This window comes from Doryrhamphus excisus, chromosome 3 (assembly GCF_030265055.1).
Source record: "Doryrhamphus excisus isolate RoL2022-K1 chromosome 3, RoL_Dexc_1.0, whole genome shotgun sequence".
In the NCBI taxonomy this organism is placed as follows: domain Eukaryota; kingdom Metazoa; phylum Chordata; class Actinopteri; order Syngnathiformes; family Syngnathidae; genus Doryrhamphus; species Doryrhamphus excisus.
Window position 1 is genome coordinate 15,241,130 of NC_080468.1, and position 18,291 is coordinate 15,259,420.

Here is an 18,291-nt window from a genome sequence, read left to right on the forward strand (position 1 = left end):
TAACACACTCTGCAGTTTTAAAAGAAAGCTTTTATTATGAAGGGAGGAAATAAATCCAAGCTCCATGACCCCCTAAAGATAATAATAATAATTGAATGTTTCCCCCCTACGTTACTAAAATGACATTATTTCTCCTATTATTAAAAATAATTCATATTACACGCTTATTCACCTATTTTTATTTTCTTGTTAGAATTTTCTTCTTTTCAAATTCTACTTTCCAAATGTGCCACCGACTACACAAGTGGCCCCCAGGGGCCGCACTTTGGACACCCCTGTTCTATCCTACGCAATGCCGCAAACCGTATTGACGTGGGGCGGCGCCCCAGAAATGAATACATTGTGACGAGTCCCGGGCTGACAAGCCAATAAGGAAAAGGAACATCCTTGACCCAGAAAGAGGCTTGCGGGGCGTCAGCAGGGAAGCAGCAACTAAGAGTCCACTCTGTGGATCCGCACACATCCATCTGCAGGCTCCTGCGACCAGGTTTCAAACTGGAGACTTCATTACTGGGAGCACACGGATTGGAACTCTGTAGCTACTGCTTCCACACACACACACACACACAGGGGGATCGTTGCCATAAGGAACGCTGACGAGGAGGCGGATGATGATGATGATGGCGACACCGAGAGCGATGGCGTGGATGTTTAGTCGTGCTCGCCGTGAAGCGTAATGACGGGTAGCGCGGTGGTGTCGTTGGCGTGATACGGTTGTGTGTCATTCTTCATCACGATGTCGCTCACGATTGTGCCATTCGCCTGCGGAACATGAAATATAAAGTCACGGACCGCCACCCGTTATTGGTAGTATTGTAGTATCGGTATCGGATGGCGTGGCTCATACGTAGATTGTTTACGATCTCACGGAATAAGGAAGCTAAGCTCCCGAGTGCGACAAAGAAAAGGAAAGTTGGAAGTGAAAATGAAGACCATTCATTCTGATTTTCCAAGGCATATAGATTATTATCTTCTATGATTATATAAACATGGACGCTACCAAAATAAAGATTAGACTTTAGTCTTTCAATAGAAGAAAAAATCTTGTCTCTACCTTTTCCCATTCTTTAGTAATCAGCAGTAGAACAGAGGGAAGTTTCAGGAAAATATCAGTTCCTGACTAAAAAAAAAAGGGAGAAAACCAGCCTACATTTTGGCTTTTTTTTGATCTTTTGATTTGCATTTGAGGCCTTTATATTCCCGATGCCCTTCCTGATGAATACCAGTGATGCTTACTAGTGGAGATTCGAACCCGGGGCGTTTGGTCTAAAGTCCAGAATGCTAACCACTGCTCGCATTTCAAGCAAAACACAAATATATTTTTCTTTTGTGGTAGCTGAAATATATAAACAACTAATCCAATCTAAAAAAAACAAATTTGGGGGATGGAATGGTAAAAAGGTCAAAATACGTCTTTGCTATTGCTAATGAATGAATGCTAATGAATGCTAAGAATAGCATAGCATAGCTTGTAGTTCATGTTTTTGAATCTAAATAGCGTATATGACGTGGAAGAACATATCATAAGCAGCTGTGTAGTCCAAGAAAATGTAGCTAGCGTGTTAGCATTGGTGCTAGTACTCACCCGACAGTTGCATATATCCTTCTGATAGGTGGCTCTGATGGCGGCCTCTACGTAGGGGTAGTGCAGGAAGCTGTAGGGCAGCACTATGTGAAACGTGAGGAGACCACACCTGGACAAAAAAAAATAAAATCTCGGAAATCCGGAATTGTTTTTCGGAATAGATGGCGGATTAGCCAAGACCGTGAGTGACACCCCTGAACCATCTCTCTTTATTTGCTTAGCGGTGATCTCCTTGACATGTTTTTCAACCAAGAAATGTTGGGAGAGGAAGAACCACAAGCTACCCAGCATGCCTTGCGGCAGGAATATTTGTGTGCATGGCTTTTGTTGTACTGGCTACAATCGCAATGCAAGTCACGTTGCCAGATAATACAATTGACAGGCCCCAATTTGCGGAAAAAATGTAATAATATTTTAATATATCGAGTGGTTAGCACGTAGACCTCACAGCTAGGAGACCAGGGTTCAATTCCACCCTCGGCCATCTCTGTGTGGAGTTTGCATGTTCTCCTCGTGCATGCGTGGGTTTTCTCCGGGTACTCCGGTTTCCTCCCACATTCCAAAAACATGCTAAATTAATTAGCGACTCCATATTGTCCATAGGTATGAATGTGAGTGTGAATGGTTGTTTGTCTATATGTGCCCTGTGATTGGCTGGCACACCAGTCCAGGGTGTACCCCGCCTCTCGCCCTGAAGACAGCTGGGATAGGCTCCAGCAACCCCAGCGACCCTCGTGAGGAAAAGTGGTAGAAAATGAATGAATGAATGAGTTCTCCTATTTTGTGTGGAAGTGGTAACTTTTTGGCTTCTTATTTTGTCTTTCCCCACCCTTGGCCATCTTAGTATGGAGTTTGCATGTTCTCCCCGTGCATGTGTGGGTTTTCTCCGGGTACTCCGGTTTCCTCCCACATTCCAAAAACATGCTAGGTTAATTAGCAACTCCATATTGTCCATAGGTATGAATGTGAGTGTGAATGGTTGTTTGTCTATATGTGCTCTGTGATTGGTTGGCCACCAGTCCAGGGTGTACCCCGCCTCTCGCCAAAGACAGCAACCCCCGCGGCCCTTGTGAGGAAAAGCGGTAGAAAATGAATGAATGAATGAGTTCTCCTCCTATTTTGTGTGGAAGTGGTAACTTTTTGGCTTCTTATTTTGTCTTTCCCCACCCTTGGCCATCTTAGTATGGAGTTTGCATGTTCTCCCCGTGCATGTGTGGGTTTTCTCCGGGTACTCCGGTTTCCTCCCACATTCCAAAAACATGCTAGATTAATTAGCGACTCCATATAGTCCATAGGTATGAATGTGAGTGTGAATGGTTGTTTGTCTATATGTGCCCTGTGATTGTGTTGAAATGAAGCCCCATCTTCTTACCTGTCATAGACGAGGAAGTCATCTTTGTCGGCCTCCAGCGCCTCCCACACATCTTCTTGAAAGGGAGTCTGCTGGTACACCGGAACACCAGGGGGCGCTCTCCTCTTCAGCTCCCAGTACATGGCTCTGGACAGAGGCTCCCGCTCGTTGACGATGACAAAGGACACCTCCGTGAGGTTGCTGCGTGTCAGCTTGTCACGCAGGCCGCCTATCCTGCAGGACAGAGACACGGATGAGTCCGTTTTAGCTTCATTGAGGACTCCGGTATGAATTTGAGTCCTGGATGTCCTTACTTGGAAGCCTGAGTGAGGCAGAACTGTCAGCTGGCCTTCAGCAGCGCCACCACCACCACATTTCCCAGCAGCCCCTGCATGGGAACCTTTCCTTCAATGTCCCACAGGGGGGCGGGCTTGCAGATCCTGGAGCCGGCCGTCTCTCGCTCGACTGGCAGACTGGGATGGGAGGCCCACAGCAGGCCTGGCATGGCCACACACATCCAGAGGAGCAAGCGGGACAACATTGCCTCCCCGGATGATGAAACTAAACCATCAAGGAAAAAAAGATATGTATCAGGAATGAAAACAAAGACGTTTCTTATTTAGATCAATCTCACCTCTGTTGTACGCTCGCTGTCCTTTGACCCAATCACACGCTTCCATCTCGGCCCTTTTAAAAGCCTCCTTAATAGCCTCCTCCCCCGAATGAAACAAAGGAGGCGGAGCTTGACGGTACACAAACATCCTGACACGTGTGTGTCTTTTGCTTGACCAAGTCCAATGTCCAAGCAATGTGCTCAGTGTCCCTGTATGTTTCACTGACCACAAACCTAACCAAATATTTATTGGTTGGACAGTGGAACCTGTGGGAAACAGTGGAATGTCATTAGAGCCCTCTAGGCATGAAATAACACCCCTATAGTAACCTTTACTCTTATTTTACCCAATATAGTAGACATAATCAGAGAAAATAGGACATTAAAAACATGTTTACACCATTCTAAATAGGGGTTTTAACATTAGAGCCCTCTAGGCATGAAATAACACCCCTATAGTAACATTTACTCTTCTTTTATCCAATACAGTAGACATAATCAGAGACAATAAGACATTAAAAAATTGTTTACAACATTCTAAATAGGGGTTTTAACATTAGAGCCCTCTAGGCATGAAATAACACCCATATAGTAACCTTTACTCTTCTTTTACCAAATATAGTAGACATAATCAGAGAAAATAAGCCATACAAAACATGTTTACACCATTATACATAGGGGTTTTAACATTAGAGCCCTCTAGGCATGAAATAACACCCCTATAGTAACCTTTATTCTTCTTTTACCAAATATAGTAGACATAATCAGAGACAATAAGACATAAAAAAAACATTCACAACATTCTAAATAGGGAGTTTAACATAAGAGCTCTCTAGGCATAAAATAACACCCCTATAGTCTTCTTTACCCAATATAGTGGACATAATCAGACATATTAGACATAGAAAATTCTGTTAACCTTCCAAATATGGGTTTTATGCTTGCAAATGTTTCATGTGCTTAATGATGCATGTGTCCTATTAATAGGTGGTAATAAATCACATGCTTTATGAATACATTTGTAATAACTGATGAAGAGAGGCGTGCGTGGGTAACTTCTGAGGGTCCATGTGACCGTCGACTCCCACCATGTGATCTTTGGAACAAAGCAGGAGGTCAGAATCAATAGTCATCAGCACAAGAAGATGAACGCAAAGGCTTGTTTAATGATTAAGGGCAAATAGAATGCTGCCTGTAGAAACATAATCAAAGCGTTTCCATTAGTTTAGTTCTTAACCATCAGCGTTAAAGCTTAATGGTATAACTGATCACAGAACACAATGTATGCATGTTGAATTCACGTTTTTTTTCCACAATGTTTCAAAGCAAAGGAAGCTTCCATTTCATTGCATTAAGACAGATTAAGCTTAGTTGTCTATGATCACATGCATACACTTAGCATAGCATGCTAATAATACAGTATATGGGAATGCTTTATTACATTTTTCTTATATGGCAATTTTAGCTCCGAGTCAAATAAATATGTATATACAGATATGGATAGCACGCATATAGAATGTGGAAGTACTACAGGATTCTGCAAGCTTTACTTTGATATATTGTATGTTGTTTGTAATGACAACCTCGCTCTTCAGCCTCATTCCTGGAAGTGACATCATAGGGGTGACACCTCTCGGTTAAAGCAGAGCAAACAAAGGCATCTCCACGGAGATGCTGGACCTGTTTCAGTAGATATTTCATCCAAATAGTAGCCATGCCAAAAACGTTGTGTTGCTGCTGGATGTTCAATATATTCCAGTCATATTGTCTGTTGGTTTTCTTTTCCCAAAGAGGGTGGTTTAAGACAACAATGGACAAAGGACATGCATGGATGATGGACGCCCACCTCCAGTTCTGCTCTGATCATTTCAGTATTTGCTTTTTCAAGCATTTAGCTTGACAGTACGCTATAGACTGATTTTAAAAAAGGATGCTATTGCTATTGAACGCCAAAGTTGCTGCAGCAGACAAAAAAGCCATGTCTTTGCTATTCTGTGATAGCGACAAAGCTGCAAAGCATGATATAGATTTTCATAGCGGAGTCCAAAATATACACTAAATTAAAAAATATACACCATTTATGCTCACGAAGAAGCTGATTTAAAAGAATAGTTGAAGGATAAGCAATTGACCAATCCTCATCTCCAGATGTTTCTTATTGACAATTACTGCAATTTTTGGCTATAATCATGCTAAACACTGTTTGTCTCGGACACCGCCATGTTTGTTTATCTGGGTTATAGTACTCCCATTGCCTCACTTCTGAAAGTGAGCCTGAACAGCGAGAGCTACAAGGTCAAAGTCGGTGTATCCGGGTCCCTTTAACTTGATATAGTAACAATATCAACATGTCATCATTTCTTCATGAGGGTTTAACCTTGGATAAAACTCCAGTTAGCGCAGCAGTATTAATGTTGTACATCTTCTGAGTGTAAACCAGTAATGGGTTCTTTCTGGTTTGTGTAAACAAGTCGTGACAGGAAACAGTCTGTCACCTGTCAATCAGGACAAGACAGCAATTAGGTCTTCCTCATCGTTGTCCCCTACACCTTCCGTGGGGCTGTCGCAGGTGGCCATGAGTCCCAAGCCCAGCTCGGCCAGCTCCTCGCAGCTCATGTCGGTGGTGACCATGATCTTGGTCGTGAGGCGGTTACACAGAGTCCGGTACGAGGGCAGCGGGTAGCCCAGTTCTCGGAGGTACTCGTAACCTTTGGTGCCGACGGCGCTACGGATCTTTCTGGCCTTCAGGATGGTTTCCGGAGACCAGACGGCACGACGGGAATGCTTGATGAGGGACAAGGCTCGGATCTGGTCCTCGTACAGAAAGTTCTGGAGTCCCTTCTCAATCTGGTCCAGTCTGAAGAGACGCTTTCTCATCTCCTCCGCCTGGCATGCAGAAGAAGTTCCTTTAGTGCATTTGCTGAACTTCCTTACTCTTACGGAAGAGCCGAGTCTGGGAACGGGGTTCGTCCTTAAACATTAAACCCCACTGGGGCACAGTAATGCAGTAAAATAATACAAAAAATAAATACAATAGAATGCAAAAAGGGCGACACGGCGGTCAAGTGGTTAGCACGCTGACCTCACAGCTAGGAAACCAGGGTTCAATTCCACCCTCGGCCATCTCTGTGTGGAGTTTGCATGTTCTCCCCGTGCATGCGTGGGTTTTCTCCGGGTACTCCGGTTTCCTCCCACATTCCAAAAACATGCTAGGTTAATTAGCGACTCCAAATTGTCCATAGGTATGAATGTGAGTGTGAATGGTTGTTTGTCTATATGTGTCCTGTGATTGGCTGGCCACCAGTCCAGGGTGTACCTGATACATGTTTGTATCAGGTGCACCTTTTGGGTGTTAAGTTGCTGTGTGATGAATTTAGTGCTGTTGCTAGTGACGACATCATAACTGTCACTGTACACTGGTATATTTGCACATTTACACATTTGGCACCTAGACCTCACAGCTAGGAGACCAGGGTTCAATTCCACCCTCGGTCATCTCTGTGTGGAGTTTGCATGTTCTCCCCGTGCATGCGTGGGTTTTCTCCGGGTACTCCGGTTTCCTCCCACATTCCAAAAACATGCTATGTTAATTAGCAACTCCAAATTGTCCATAGGTATGAATGTGAGTATGAATGGTTGTTTGTCTATATGTCACAAAGACACAAAGACGTCAAGGCGGATCTCACCTCCTTCTGCAGTCTGGCGGTGTTCTGCATCTCTTTCTCCAGCTGTTTCTTGAGAAGATGACACTGTGCGCAGGACTGCCGCTCGGCACCCGCCCTGTCCCCGTCGTCTTCTTCCAGGCCGAACAGAGGGGTGCGTCTGGCGTAGCCGTGGTCGCCAACATTCAGTTCCTTTTCCACTTAACAACACAAAGAACAATAGCAGCTATTTAACTCCGCCGCAACGCATGCCACGGATAGATTGCAGTCCTGGAAACTATCGCGCACATCCACTTACCTTGCTCGGGTTTGAGGGGCAACATAACGAATGTGGAAGTGACAACAGGGTATGGGGGGTCTCCAGCATTGAACAGAGTTGGGATGGCGTTGGGCTTCAGTTTCTTCCCTCCTGCTGGGGACTTGGCTATCTCCTCAAACTGACTCTGCTCAAAATGGTCCTGGGGATGGATACATTAAGAGAGGACTATGAGACAATAATAATAATACACCTCGTTAGCCAGAAGTTGTGGAAATTGTCGTAATAACGTCTGTTATTTTCCCTTGAGTGAACTCACTTGACAGAGTCTGGAGTGAGGAGTTGGTTCAAAGTCACGTCGGCAGTTCAGAACCCATTTCTTCTTCCGGGCAGGGTCTTTGGGGAACCTGAACAGCTGTTTGCCTATACTGGTTGAATTGGAACAGTTGGGAGCCGAGCATCCACCCATCGTTCTCGCACAAAATCAGCATCAACGTTCGACGACAATGTTTAAACTGCTTTGCCTTTCAGTTTGGTTTAAACCATTACTTTTAAGGTTAGTATTTTATAATGGACTAAAATTTTTAACTAACAAATAATATACCGCTGCTAGGCAAATTGTAGGTGTCGTGTTAAAAAAATACAAAATATTCCGTTCCGAGTAAAATTTTCTGACTTTGTTTGAGCCAAAATGGCGGCCTCCACTTCGCTTGTGGGATGCGGTGACGTCATATATGCGTCCGCATCAACTGCCTGACTCAAAAAGATTGTAAAGGCGCACGTGGATTTTCGAGTAAGCCACAAAACAAATAGAATACACCATTAAGATGTTTAAATTACATTTTTTCTAAATATAAATACATTGGGAAATACTTTAACGTTATTAATGTTATGTTGTTACGTTATGTGTACAGGCATATCGTCGAATGACTAGGTGTTGTCGCTACAGGACCCCGTCGAGCACTGGCACTCATGGCTAGTTATTAGACACTTCTTACCCACGTGAATAGTATTTTAAAAGAACACATGCGAGCTCATGGGACTGTTATTTCGGTTATTTCATCTGAGCAAGTAAACAGTGCGCGTATCCGATAAACATTATATATAAAGTATGACATCCTCATTGGTGGTGCCAGTCATTGATGTCCACAATGACAACTTCGGGGAACTTTGGCCAGCTATGGTGGTGGCTATCAAAATGTCTTCCTTCCTTGCTCTTGACACGGTACGTATGTTTTTTTTCCATATGTTTAAAAAGTCGCTAATTAATGTTGTAAACAACAGGAACTGAGTGGTCTCGGGAACAGGACGTCATTGCTTGCTGCGTGAGTAAAGATGTTATTGTCCTGACGTGTTCACGTGCAAGTGAATTACATCATCAGGAGTATTCCATGTTGTGTTTCAGGTGTATAGAAGACAGATATAAAGCCATATGTCATGCAGCCCGCTCTCGCTCCATCCTCTCTCTGGGAATCGCCTGCTACAAGAAACTCAGCGACAAGGTCCAACGTCAGATGCATTCTTAATGTACGTAAAGTGGTAATAATACTCATATTCCCCACTGTATTCAGCCTACAGACACATACCTGGCCCAGGTGTACAACATCACCCTGCTTTGCTCGGAGGAGTACATCATCGAACCCCAGTCGGTCCAGTTCCTCGTGCAGCACGGCTTCGACTTTAACAAACAATACGCCCAAGGCATCCCGTATCACAAGGGCAATAATAAGGTAATAATAAAATAATTATGGCGGCACAGCGGTCGAGTGGTTAGCGCGCAGACCTCACAGCTAGGAAACCAGGGTTCAATTCCACTCTCGGCCATCTCTGTGTGGAGTTTGCATGTTCTCTCCCATGCATGCGTGGGTTTTCTCCGGGTACTCCGGTTTCCTCCCACATTCCAAAAACATGCTAGGTTAATTAGCGACTCCAAATTGTCCATAGGTATGAATGTGAGTGTGAATGGTTGTTTGTCTATATGTGCCCTGTGATTGGCTGGCGACCATTCCAGGGTGTACCCCGCCTCTCGCCCGAAGACAGCGACCCTTGTGAGGATAAGGGGTAGAAAATTAATTAATGAATGAATAAAATAATTATATTAAATTATAATAATATTATTTGCAAAAAGATGTATAAAACTACAGTATTTGTTATTAAAAAATAGGATTAGCATCTAAAAACAGGATTTATATCTTTAAAAAAAACAAAAACATTCAAGCGTGTATTTTTTGTCAGCACTGCCGTGTGTTTATTCACATATTTGAGCATAAACTAATAGCTTTGCATGGGGTTTTATGTATTAGCGGAAAGGTATAATCATCAAAAATGTTATTTTTCTGTATCTATTTTTAACATTAGTACTCAGGAATGAAGACGTGTAGTCAGTGTATAGAGCACGGGTGTTTTTAATTGGCTAATAATAAATCCATTAAATATTCTGATTCATATTGTGCTGCAGATGATGATGATGTAGCTGATTGACGCATGTTTGCTTCCCAAGGGGGGGTCGGATAACCAGGGTGTTCACATCCGTGCTTTATTTACGGAGCTCCTGCGTGCAAGGAAACCCTTGGTGCTCCACAACGGCCTGATTGATCTTGCTTTCCTGTACCAGGTATGACAATCAGCCATCATTTTCGCCTGGGGCTGGGCGATATGGACTAAAACTCGTATTCCGATATATTTAGGTTGAATATAAAGTGTAAACAATGGAGCAAGAGGTCAGCTACCATGGTAACGGGATGAACAGCCATAGCTTCATACTGCTTAAGGGGTTGGTGTGGCACCAAAAGCCATGAAGAAAGCACACTTAAAACACTAAAAACAGAAGATTAAAAAATAAATAAATAAAAAATATCGTTATATCGCCCAGCCCTACTTTCACCCTGATGCAGTTTCTGATGAGATGCTTAAGCAGCCTTTCCGTCTCTCTAGAACTTCTATGCCCATCTTCCAGATCGGTTGGCCACCTTCACGGCTGACCTGACTGGGATGTTTCCCGCCGGCATCTACGACACCAAATACGTGACAGAGTTTGAGCTGCGCCTCAGCGCCTCATACTTGGAGTACGCCTATAAGAAATGGTGAGAATGGTTCATATGGTGGTTATCATCACCCGTATATAAAACGTGCTGATGGTGCCCTCCACTCATTCCAGTAAACTGGACAACAGTCGCAGTGAGTCGTCTGCCGTAAGCGGCCGTCACATCCAGCTAGAGTTCTGTCAGTATACCGGTACCATGTCCCGCTATGTGGACCACAGAACCTGTCCTACTTTGGACCCTCATCAGACGCAGGCGGACGTCTGCATCTCCTTTTCTGTGAGTTTCACCTGTGCTTTGACATGTCATAGTTTAGCCTGAATTGACTTTGGCCAAAACACCCTAAAGGATTGTACTGATTTAAGCAAAAATAACCCAACAGTAAAACATATGGACAATCTGATTGATTTCCGTAGCAATACTGCCCTCTAGTGGATTACACACGCCTTTTCCCCCCTTTACCTCCTTTAATTGGCTCCACACCACAGTCATCAGTGGATTCCACAAGTAGTTACTAGATGTCAATATAGTAGACACAATGAAACACATGGATTCATTCATTCCTGGAGTAGCACCCCTACAGTCACTTTTACACTTACTCTAACTAATATAGTAGACCTAGTCACAGAAAATAAGATATATTAGACATACAAAACCTCTTTACAACCTTCTAAATAGGGTTTTTAACATAAAATAACACCCTTATAGTCACTCATACGCTTCTATTACCCAATATGCTACACATATTCACAGAAAATAAGCTATATTAGACGTACAAAACCTCTTTATAACCTTCTAAATAGGGTTTTTAACATGATTAGAGCCCTCTAGACTGGAAATAACACCCTTATAGTCACTTCTATGCTTCTATTACCCAATATACTACACATATTCACAGAAAATAAGATATATTAGACATACAAAACCTCTTTACAACCTTCTAAATAGGGTTTTTAACATGATTAGAGCCCTCTAGACTGGAAATAACACCCTTATAGTCACTTCTATGCTTCTCTTACCCAATATACTACACATTCACAGAAAATAAGCTATATTAGACAACCTTTACAACCTTCTAAATAGGGTTTTTAACATGATTAGAGCCTTCTAGGCTGGAAATAACACCCTTATAGTCACTTTATGGTTTTATTACCCAATATACTACACATATTCACAGAAAATAAGATATATTAGACAACCTTCTAAATAGGGTTTTTAACACGATTAGAGCCCTGTAGGCTGGAAGTAACACCCTTATAGTCACTCATACGCTTCTATTACCCAATATGCTACACATATTCACAGAAAATAAGATATATTAGACATACAAAACCTCTTTAGAACCTTCTAAATAGGGTTTTTAACATGATTAGAGCCCTCTAGACTGGAAATAACACCCCCATACTGTAGTTACCTTCACACTCCTTTTTACCTCATGTATAATCAAAGAAAATAAGGCATAGTAGACGTAGAACACCTGTTTACATGCTTATAAATAGGGCTTTTAACATGATTAGAGCCCTCTAGACATGAAGTAACACCCCTATATTCACCTTTATACTCCTATCACTCAGTATAGTAGATATAATCAGAGAAAATAAGAGGTATTAGACATTGATAACCTGTTTACAACCTTCTAAATATGCTTTTAACATGAGTACAGGCCTCTAGTTATGGCAATTATGCAAAGTAGGCAATCATGTCAGCATTGATCTTGTTCTGATTCTCTGGCAGGCGTTTGGTTGGTGTCCCAAAGGCACCAAGTGTCCTTTGTCCCACGACACAGACCTGATCATCCTCCAAGACGACCAATCCAAGCAGGACAAGAGGAAAAAGCGGAAGAGGAAGAAAAAGAAAGAAGGCGGCGACTCTGTTTCGGAGGATGTGCCGCAAGACAAATTACCTCGCATGGAATTGGATCCGGGAAAGGTTCTTGACGGCCACGGAGAGTGTGCGGACTCCAACATGCCATCGCTTGATGAAGAAAACATGACAAGAAATGAAACGGCGTGCGAGGACAACGCACAGGCCCCAGCCAGCGACGAGATGAAAACAAGCGAAGATAAGAAGGTGGAGTCGGGTTCCCACCGAGCCGGCTTTGACGCCTTCATGACGGGGTACATCTTCGCCTACGCCTGCACCTTCTTCAATCAGTCAGAGGAGGCGACTTGGCTGCCCGACTCCCTCAATAAGATCTACCTCAGCGGCAAGGCCACCCCGCTCAACATAGTCAACAGCACCTTCTCCAAGTCCTCCAAAGCCCACGTGCAGAAGATGGAAATGGTGTGGGGAGGAAAGCAGTAGATTACTGTCAAAGTGCAAAATATTGTTGTTTTTTGTAAAAACATCTTTAAATTGTTTTCTTTTTCTGAAATAACCCGCTGGGAAACCGAGTTGTCATGATTTTTTTTTTGTAAGAGGAACATGCATTCAGCTGTCTTTTTAGTTTTAAAGTACTTTCACAATACAACATGAATTTACCTTACTAGCTTACTAGCTGTGTATTAGGGCCATATTGGAAAATAAAATACCTCTGATTGTGATTGTTTTGGTGCTAACTGTTTCCCAAGTATGGTAGTGTGTGTGTGAATGTATAAACGAGAGTCATTAAGTTACATTTCTTGTATGAAATTAAGTACATTTACTTCACAGACTTGACACTTCCAAGATGGCGGCGACGTTGACGTACAGCTCAGAGCTACATGCGGCGTCTGTATGTCTATGGCGGCAAGCTATTACCGGAAGTGTGTCCTGTAGCTTCACAAAGGTTCGCAAGCTCTCGTAGACGTTTTGCGAACTTTCCAAAAAATATTTTTTTAATATTTAATTCTCCATATCCGCTCGGGGACTCCGTAACATGGTGTAAACTCAACAAAATATTCGAAACAGCTCTAATAATGAGCGTCCATACCCACCACAAGCAATAAGTCCTCCGACACAGAGGGGGCAGCATTGCAGCTTTTACATGTTGTCATATTTGGAAGCAGGCAAAGAAAGAAGCGGTAACTTCCGGTAGAAGAGAGGCGAGGAACACTTTCAGTTTCGGTCTTCGGTCCTGTACATATGCGCTGTATGTATTTGCTTAGTCGTATGGCTTATTATTAATTTAACACACAACTTTAGACTTTTGCGGTTTAAAATGGCAGACGATGGAATCGACTACAATATCGTGTTTCCCGACGCAGAGACTTCCGGTGAGCACTGTACATACAGTTAGCATAGCATCGAGAATAATAGATGGAGATGTCGTTCTCCCGTGTTTGGTTTGAATACTCCATATGTGATAAATGGAACAATTTGTTTGTTATCTACAGAGGCACATTGGCAGGAAACAAAAGAGCCAGTGGTGATATTGCTGGGGTGGGCAGGCTGCAAAGACAAACATCTCACCAAGTACAGCGCCATCTACAACGAACAGGTTAGCTTGTGCACTTCACTGACTTGTGTTAGCTTCCATACTGATGTTGCGTTTCCTTACAGGGATGCGTCACTATCCGCTACACGGCTCCTCTCAAGACAGTCTTCATCTCGGAGTCGTTCGGATACAAGGAACTGAAAAGCACAGCCCTCAAGTTGCTGGAGATCCTCTACGACTACGAGGTGGAACACAGTCCTATTTTCTTCCATGTGTTTAGTAATGGCGGCTTTATGCTGTACAGATACATTGTGGAGCTCCTCCACAAGGACCAACAGTTTAGTTCTCTGTGTGTTGTCGGGGCCATTGTGGACAGCGCCCCCGATAGCGGGAACGTCCTCGGCGCTGTAAGGGCGCTGACCGTCACTTTGGGGCCGAAAGTAAGTCCCGTTTTGAAGTACCTCCTGCTCGCGCTCTTCGCAGTGGCTGTCTTCCTGTTACGAGTGGTGCTTTACCCGTTGACAAAGTACGTGCACAAGAACCACTACGACGCCGTGCGAGAGAGGCCGCCCACTTGGCCCCATTTCTTCCTGTATTCCTCAGCCGATCAGGTCATCAGGCCGAGCGACATTCGTCTCTTTGTGGACACATTGCGTTCCAAAGGCGTCCAAGTGGACGCGTGTGATTTCGTGTCCAGCGCGCATGTCCGTCACTTATGGGAATGGCCGGAGCGGTACCCGGGCAAGTGTCGGGACTTCCTCACGTCTTGTATGAAGGACACGGACACGAGGAGAAGACACCGGCTGCAGGATCACTGAAGAATCGTTTCGTGGTCATTTACTCCCAAAACAGTTGAATCGATTGAGTCGGAGATGGAGTCGTTTGCCACTCAAGTGCTTTTTGAACAAATCAGGTAGTCGCTACACTCTGGATTAATGTGACCTAAGGTGATAAGAAGTTATAGGAAGGTACAGCAGAAGACAGCTATTTTTTTTTTAAGTAAATAGATTTAAGCCGTTCAATGGGAATGTTTATTTTCCGTAGTCATCTTCCGGAAAGGAAAAATTCACACACATCAGCTTTGCTTCATCTGGCCCACGGCACATTCTAAAAGTATCATTTAGCAAAAAAACACACAAAAAAGTGGAAAAAACTGCTGTAAATTACCAAAAGTAAAGTCCTTCCTGCTGTATGTATTTAAAAAAAGTAGTAATTTTATCGGAATAACATCGTAATACTAAGACCAACATACCGTATTAGCATCAAGTTGAAACATGGACTCCTCACAAAGGTTCAAACATTTACTGTGACGTTTCTTTACGCCTTACATTACATATTTACTCTTACTGTCTACTATATGGGCTAATACAAGATGAAAAGCCTCATGGAAGTACGCTATCCAGAAAAAAGCAACAACGTGTTAGTTAGTTAGCTAGTTAGTCTATTATCTTATTTATTTATGTCAACTATGTCTTCTTTTCTCTGATTATATCGACTATCTTGGCTAAAATGAATGTAAAGCTGACTATAGGGGTGTTATTTCGTGTCCAGAGGGCTCTAATCACGTTAAAAACTATATTAGAAGATTGTCAACAGGGTTTCTATGCCGTAAGTATGAAAATATTTCATTTATTAATATTGAATCTCATATTTAATCACTACAACATTGAGGGGAAAAAAAGGTCACTTTCTAAACAAAGCTGTAATATTATTAATATAGAAGAATATCATGCGATATCATGAGAGGCCCTCTGTTGAAAAAGTTAGGGCACCCTGGGCTAACCGATGGCTGGATTAGTTGTCAAGCGTCGGATGAACGGATGAAGGAAATAATCGTTAGCTCTACTTGAAAATCGGTGCGTTTATGTCTACGGAGGATTGAATGCGATAAAGCGAAATACATCGTACGTTACATCATGACTTACATAAAATTGGAATGAAGTCTTTAAAAAAATGTATCATGGATTCATGAAATAAATGACTACTCGGTCAAATAATGACTTCAGTGTGTCATGAATGCCTTCAAATAAGGACTTAAGTGTAGAAACGTATTTCGTGAGGTCATTAATGGACCTTGATGACTTTATGTCACCTGTCAAATCATCAAAGTCAGTGGGCGGGGCTAATGCAAATTAAAAGTCGTGGATTGTTTTTGGTCAGAAGCCTGGAAGTCTTCGGAAACAACCCTGGACTGGTGGCCAGCCAATCACAGGGCACATATAGACAAACAACCATTCACACTCACATTCATACCTATGGACAATTTGGAGTCGCCAATTAAGCTAGCCTTTTTTTTAGTTGGGAACTGATATTTTCCTGAAACTTACCTATGTTCGACTGCTGATTACTAAACAATGGAAAAGGTCGGAACAATTTCTTTCTAATGAAAGACAGCTGTCTATTTTACGAGGGTGGGTTTGGAACCATTCATTCATTTTATCCTCACAAGGGTTGCGGGGGTGCTGGAGCCTATCCCAGCTGTCTTGGGGCGAGAGGCGGGGTACGCCTTGGAGGGTGGCCAGCCAAATGTGTAGATGTGCAAATATACCAGTGTACAGTGACAGTTATGATGTCAATACCAACAGAACTAAATTCATCACATAGCAACTTAACACCCAAAAGGTGCACCTGATACAAAGGTGCACCCTGGACTGGTGGCCAGCCAATCACAGGGCACATATAGACAAACAACCATTCACACTCACATTCATATTCAGACAATTTGGAGTCGCTAATTAACCTAGCATGTTTTTGGAATGTGGGAGGAAACCGGAGTACCCGGAAAAAAACCCACGCATGCACAGGGAGAACATGCAAACTCCACACAGAGATGGCCGAGGATGGAATTGAACTCGGGTCTCCTAGCTGTGAGGTCTAGGTGCCAAATGTGTAAATGTGCAAATATACCAGTGTACAGTGACAGTTATGATGTTGTCACTACCAACAGCACTAAATTCATCACATAGCAACTTAACACCCAAAAGGTGCACCTGATACAAACATGTATCCAGCCAACCATTGAGATGGCGGGGGGGTGGAATTGAACCCTTGTCTTTTTGCTGTATGGTCTGTGCGCTAACCACTTGTCCACCGTGCAGCCCCATGCTTATACCAGGAACTGAGCCCTAAAATGATTGATTTTTTTTGCTTTTATTTAAGGATGTAAGACAGGCATTTTGGCTTATTAGTAGGAAGTAGCATTGAGGGATGAAGGTCAGTACCATCAAACTTCCTGAGGAGGGCAGCATTGGCTCACACTTCACATCCTTGCACAGCTCAACTACCAAGCAGCACATATCAGCTCTTTGTTTTACACTGCTTTGTTTTACAAAATATCATCATAATAATCATAACAATATTCATAATAATAGTAACATATACATTAAAGCAAACAAGAGGTCTTTTGCTGTCGTCAGACAGACTGATGATGGCAAGGAAGGAAAAAGCCCAGGCATCGACAGAGGAAATTACCCCGCAAAGTTAATGAAGTCTCCCAAGTTGATGAGGGGAAAATTGCAGAGAAGAGGGGTCAGCGCTTTCTCTTTAGCCTTTCCCTCTTCCACAGAAAATGGCTGCGGTCAAGATCCATACTTTTAGAGGACGCGGGGCACTCCAGCACAAGATGGAGTGTGTGTTTCCACGTGGGCGGTGCACACAGATGAATGGTATTAAGTGGTCGCACTTGCCTATGCAGAAACACCTCCCATGCCTCGCCGTGCCAGCGGCCGGGGTTGCATTCCGTTAAACTCTGATGTTACTGAAAAATACTAAGTAAAAAAGATTTTTTTAAAAATAATTTTACCAGGGCAAGGTTGCAAATTGACCAGGAAAGTAGTAAAATTACGAGAATAAAGCTGTACATTTCCGGGGAAAAAAATCGGAATAAAGTCAGGAAAAAAGTCGTAAATTCATGAGAAAAAAATGTTAATTTACGAGGACAAAGTTAGTAAATTTGTTAGGAAAAAGTCTTACATTTATGAGAATAATTTATGAGAATAATTCATGAGAATAATTTATGAGAAAAAACTTGTGAATTTACTAGAAAAACACACAAATGTATGAGAATTGTTTTACGACAATAAATATGTAAATGTATCAAAACAAACTAGTAAATGTACTCGAAAAAAGTCTTAAGAAAAAGTTACATTTAAAACAAATATATGAAATATATGACAATTAGCTCGTAAATTTATGAGAAAAAGTCCTGCAATTATGAGAAAAAAGTGTCAACTTTACAAGAATAAATCCTACAATTCTGAAGAAATAAAGTCATATATTTTAGAAAATAAATTTGTATATTTTTGAGAATAAACTTAACAACTATAAAGTTGTACATTTCAAACAAAGTTGAAATGTATGAAATGTATGAGAAGTACATTTATGAGAACAACTCCTGCAATTATGAGAATAAAGTCCTACAATTCTGAA

At 42.5% G+C, this 18,291-nt stretch overlaps 4 protein-coding genes across 4 annotated transcripts; 2 read left to right on the forward strand and 2 right to left on the reverse strand.

Annotated features, from left to right (window-relative positions):
• Nucleotides 1–10: 10 nt before the first annotated feature.
• selenop2 (selenoprotein P2) lies at nt 11–3,712 on the reverse strand. Its single transcript, XM_058067245.1, has 5 exons — nt 3,571–3,712; nt 3,251–3,497; nt 2,958–3,170; nt 1,586–1,694; nt 11–762 (listed from the first exon to the last, which is right to left on the reverse strand). The coding sequence occupies exons 1-5, from the start codon at nt 3,695–3,697 to the stop codon at nt 652–654; spliced, it is 807 nt and encodes a 268-aa protein (XP_057923228.1). The 5' UTR covers nt 3,698–3,712; the 3' UTR covers nt 11–651.
• Nucleotides 3,713–4,679: 967 nt separating this feature from the next.
• Nucleotides 4,680–8,192, reverse strand: si:ch73-382f3.1 (uncharacterized protein LOC100151273 homolog). The gene is made up of 4 exons (XM_058067243.1): nt 7,787–8,192; nt 7,510–7,669; nt 7,236–7,411; nt 4,680–6,435 (listed from the first exon to the last, which is right to left on the reverse strand). The coding sequence occupies exons 1-4, from the start codon at nt 7,934–7,936 to the stop codon at nt 6,052–6,054; spliced, it is 870 nt and encodes a 289-aa protein (XP_057923226.1). The 5' UTR covers nt 7,937–8,192; the 3' UTR covers nt 4,680–6,051.
• Nucleotides 7,724–13,051, forward strand: toe1 (target of EGR1, exonuclease). The gene is made up of 8 exons (XM_058067241.1): nt 7,724–8,692; nt 8,752–8,792; nt 8,873–8,969; nt 9,039–9,197; nt 9,968–10,081; nt 10,402–10,550; nt 10,625–10,787; nt 12,243–13,051. Exons 1-8 carry the CDS (start codon nt 8,579–8,581, stop codon nt 12,810–12,812), a joined length of 1,407 nt encoding a protein of 468 aa, XP_057923224.1. The 5' UTR covers nt 7,724–8,578; the 3' UTR covers nt 12,813–13,051.
• A 418-nt stretch (nt 13,052–13,469) lies between these two features.
• On the forward strand, nt 13,470–16,559 carry tmem53 (transmembrane protein 53). Its single transcript, XM_058067308.1, has 3 exons — nt 13,470–13,702; nt 13,823–13,926; nt 13,989–16,559. Exons 1-3 carry the CDS (start codon nt 13,648–13,650, stop codon nt 14,679–14,681), a joined length of 852 nt encoding a protein of 283 aa, XP_057923291.1. The 5' UTR covers nt 13,470–13,647; the 3' UTR covers nt 14,682–16,559.
• The last annotated feature ends 1,732 nt before the right edge of the window (nt 16,560–18,291 follow it).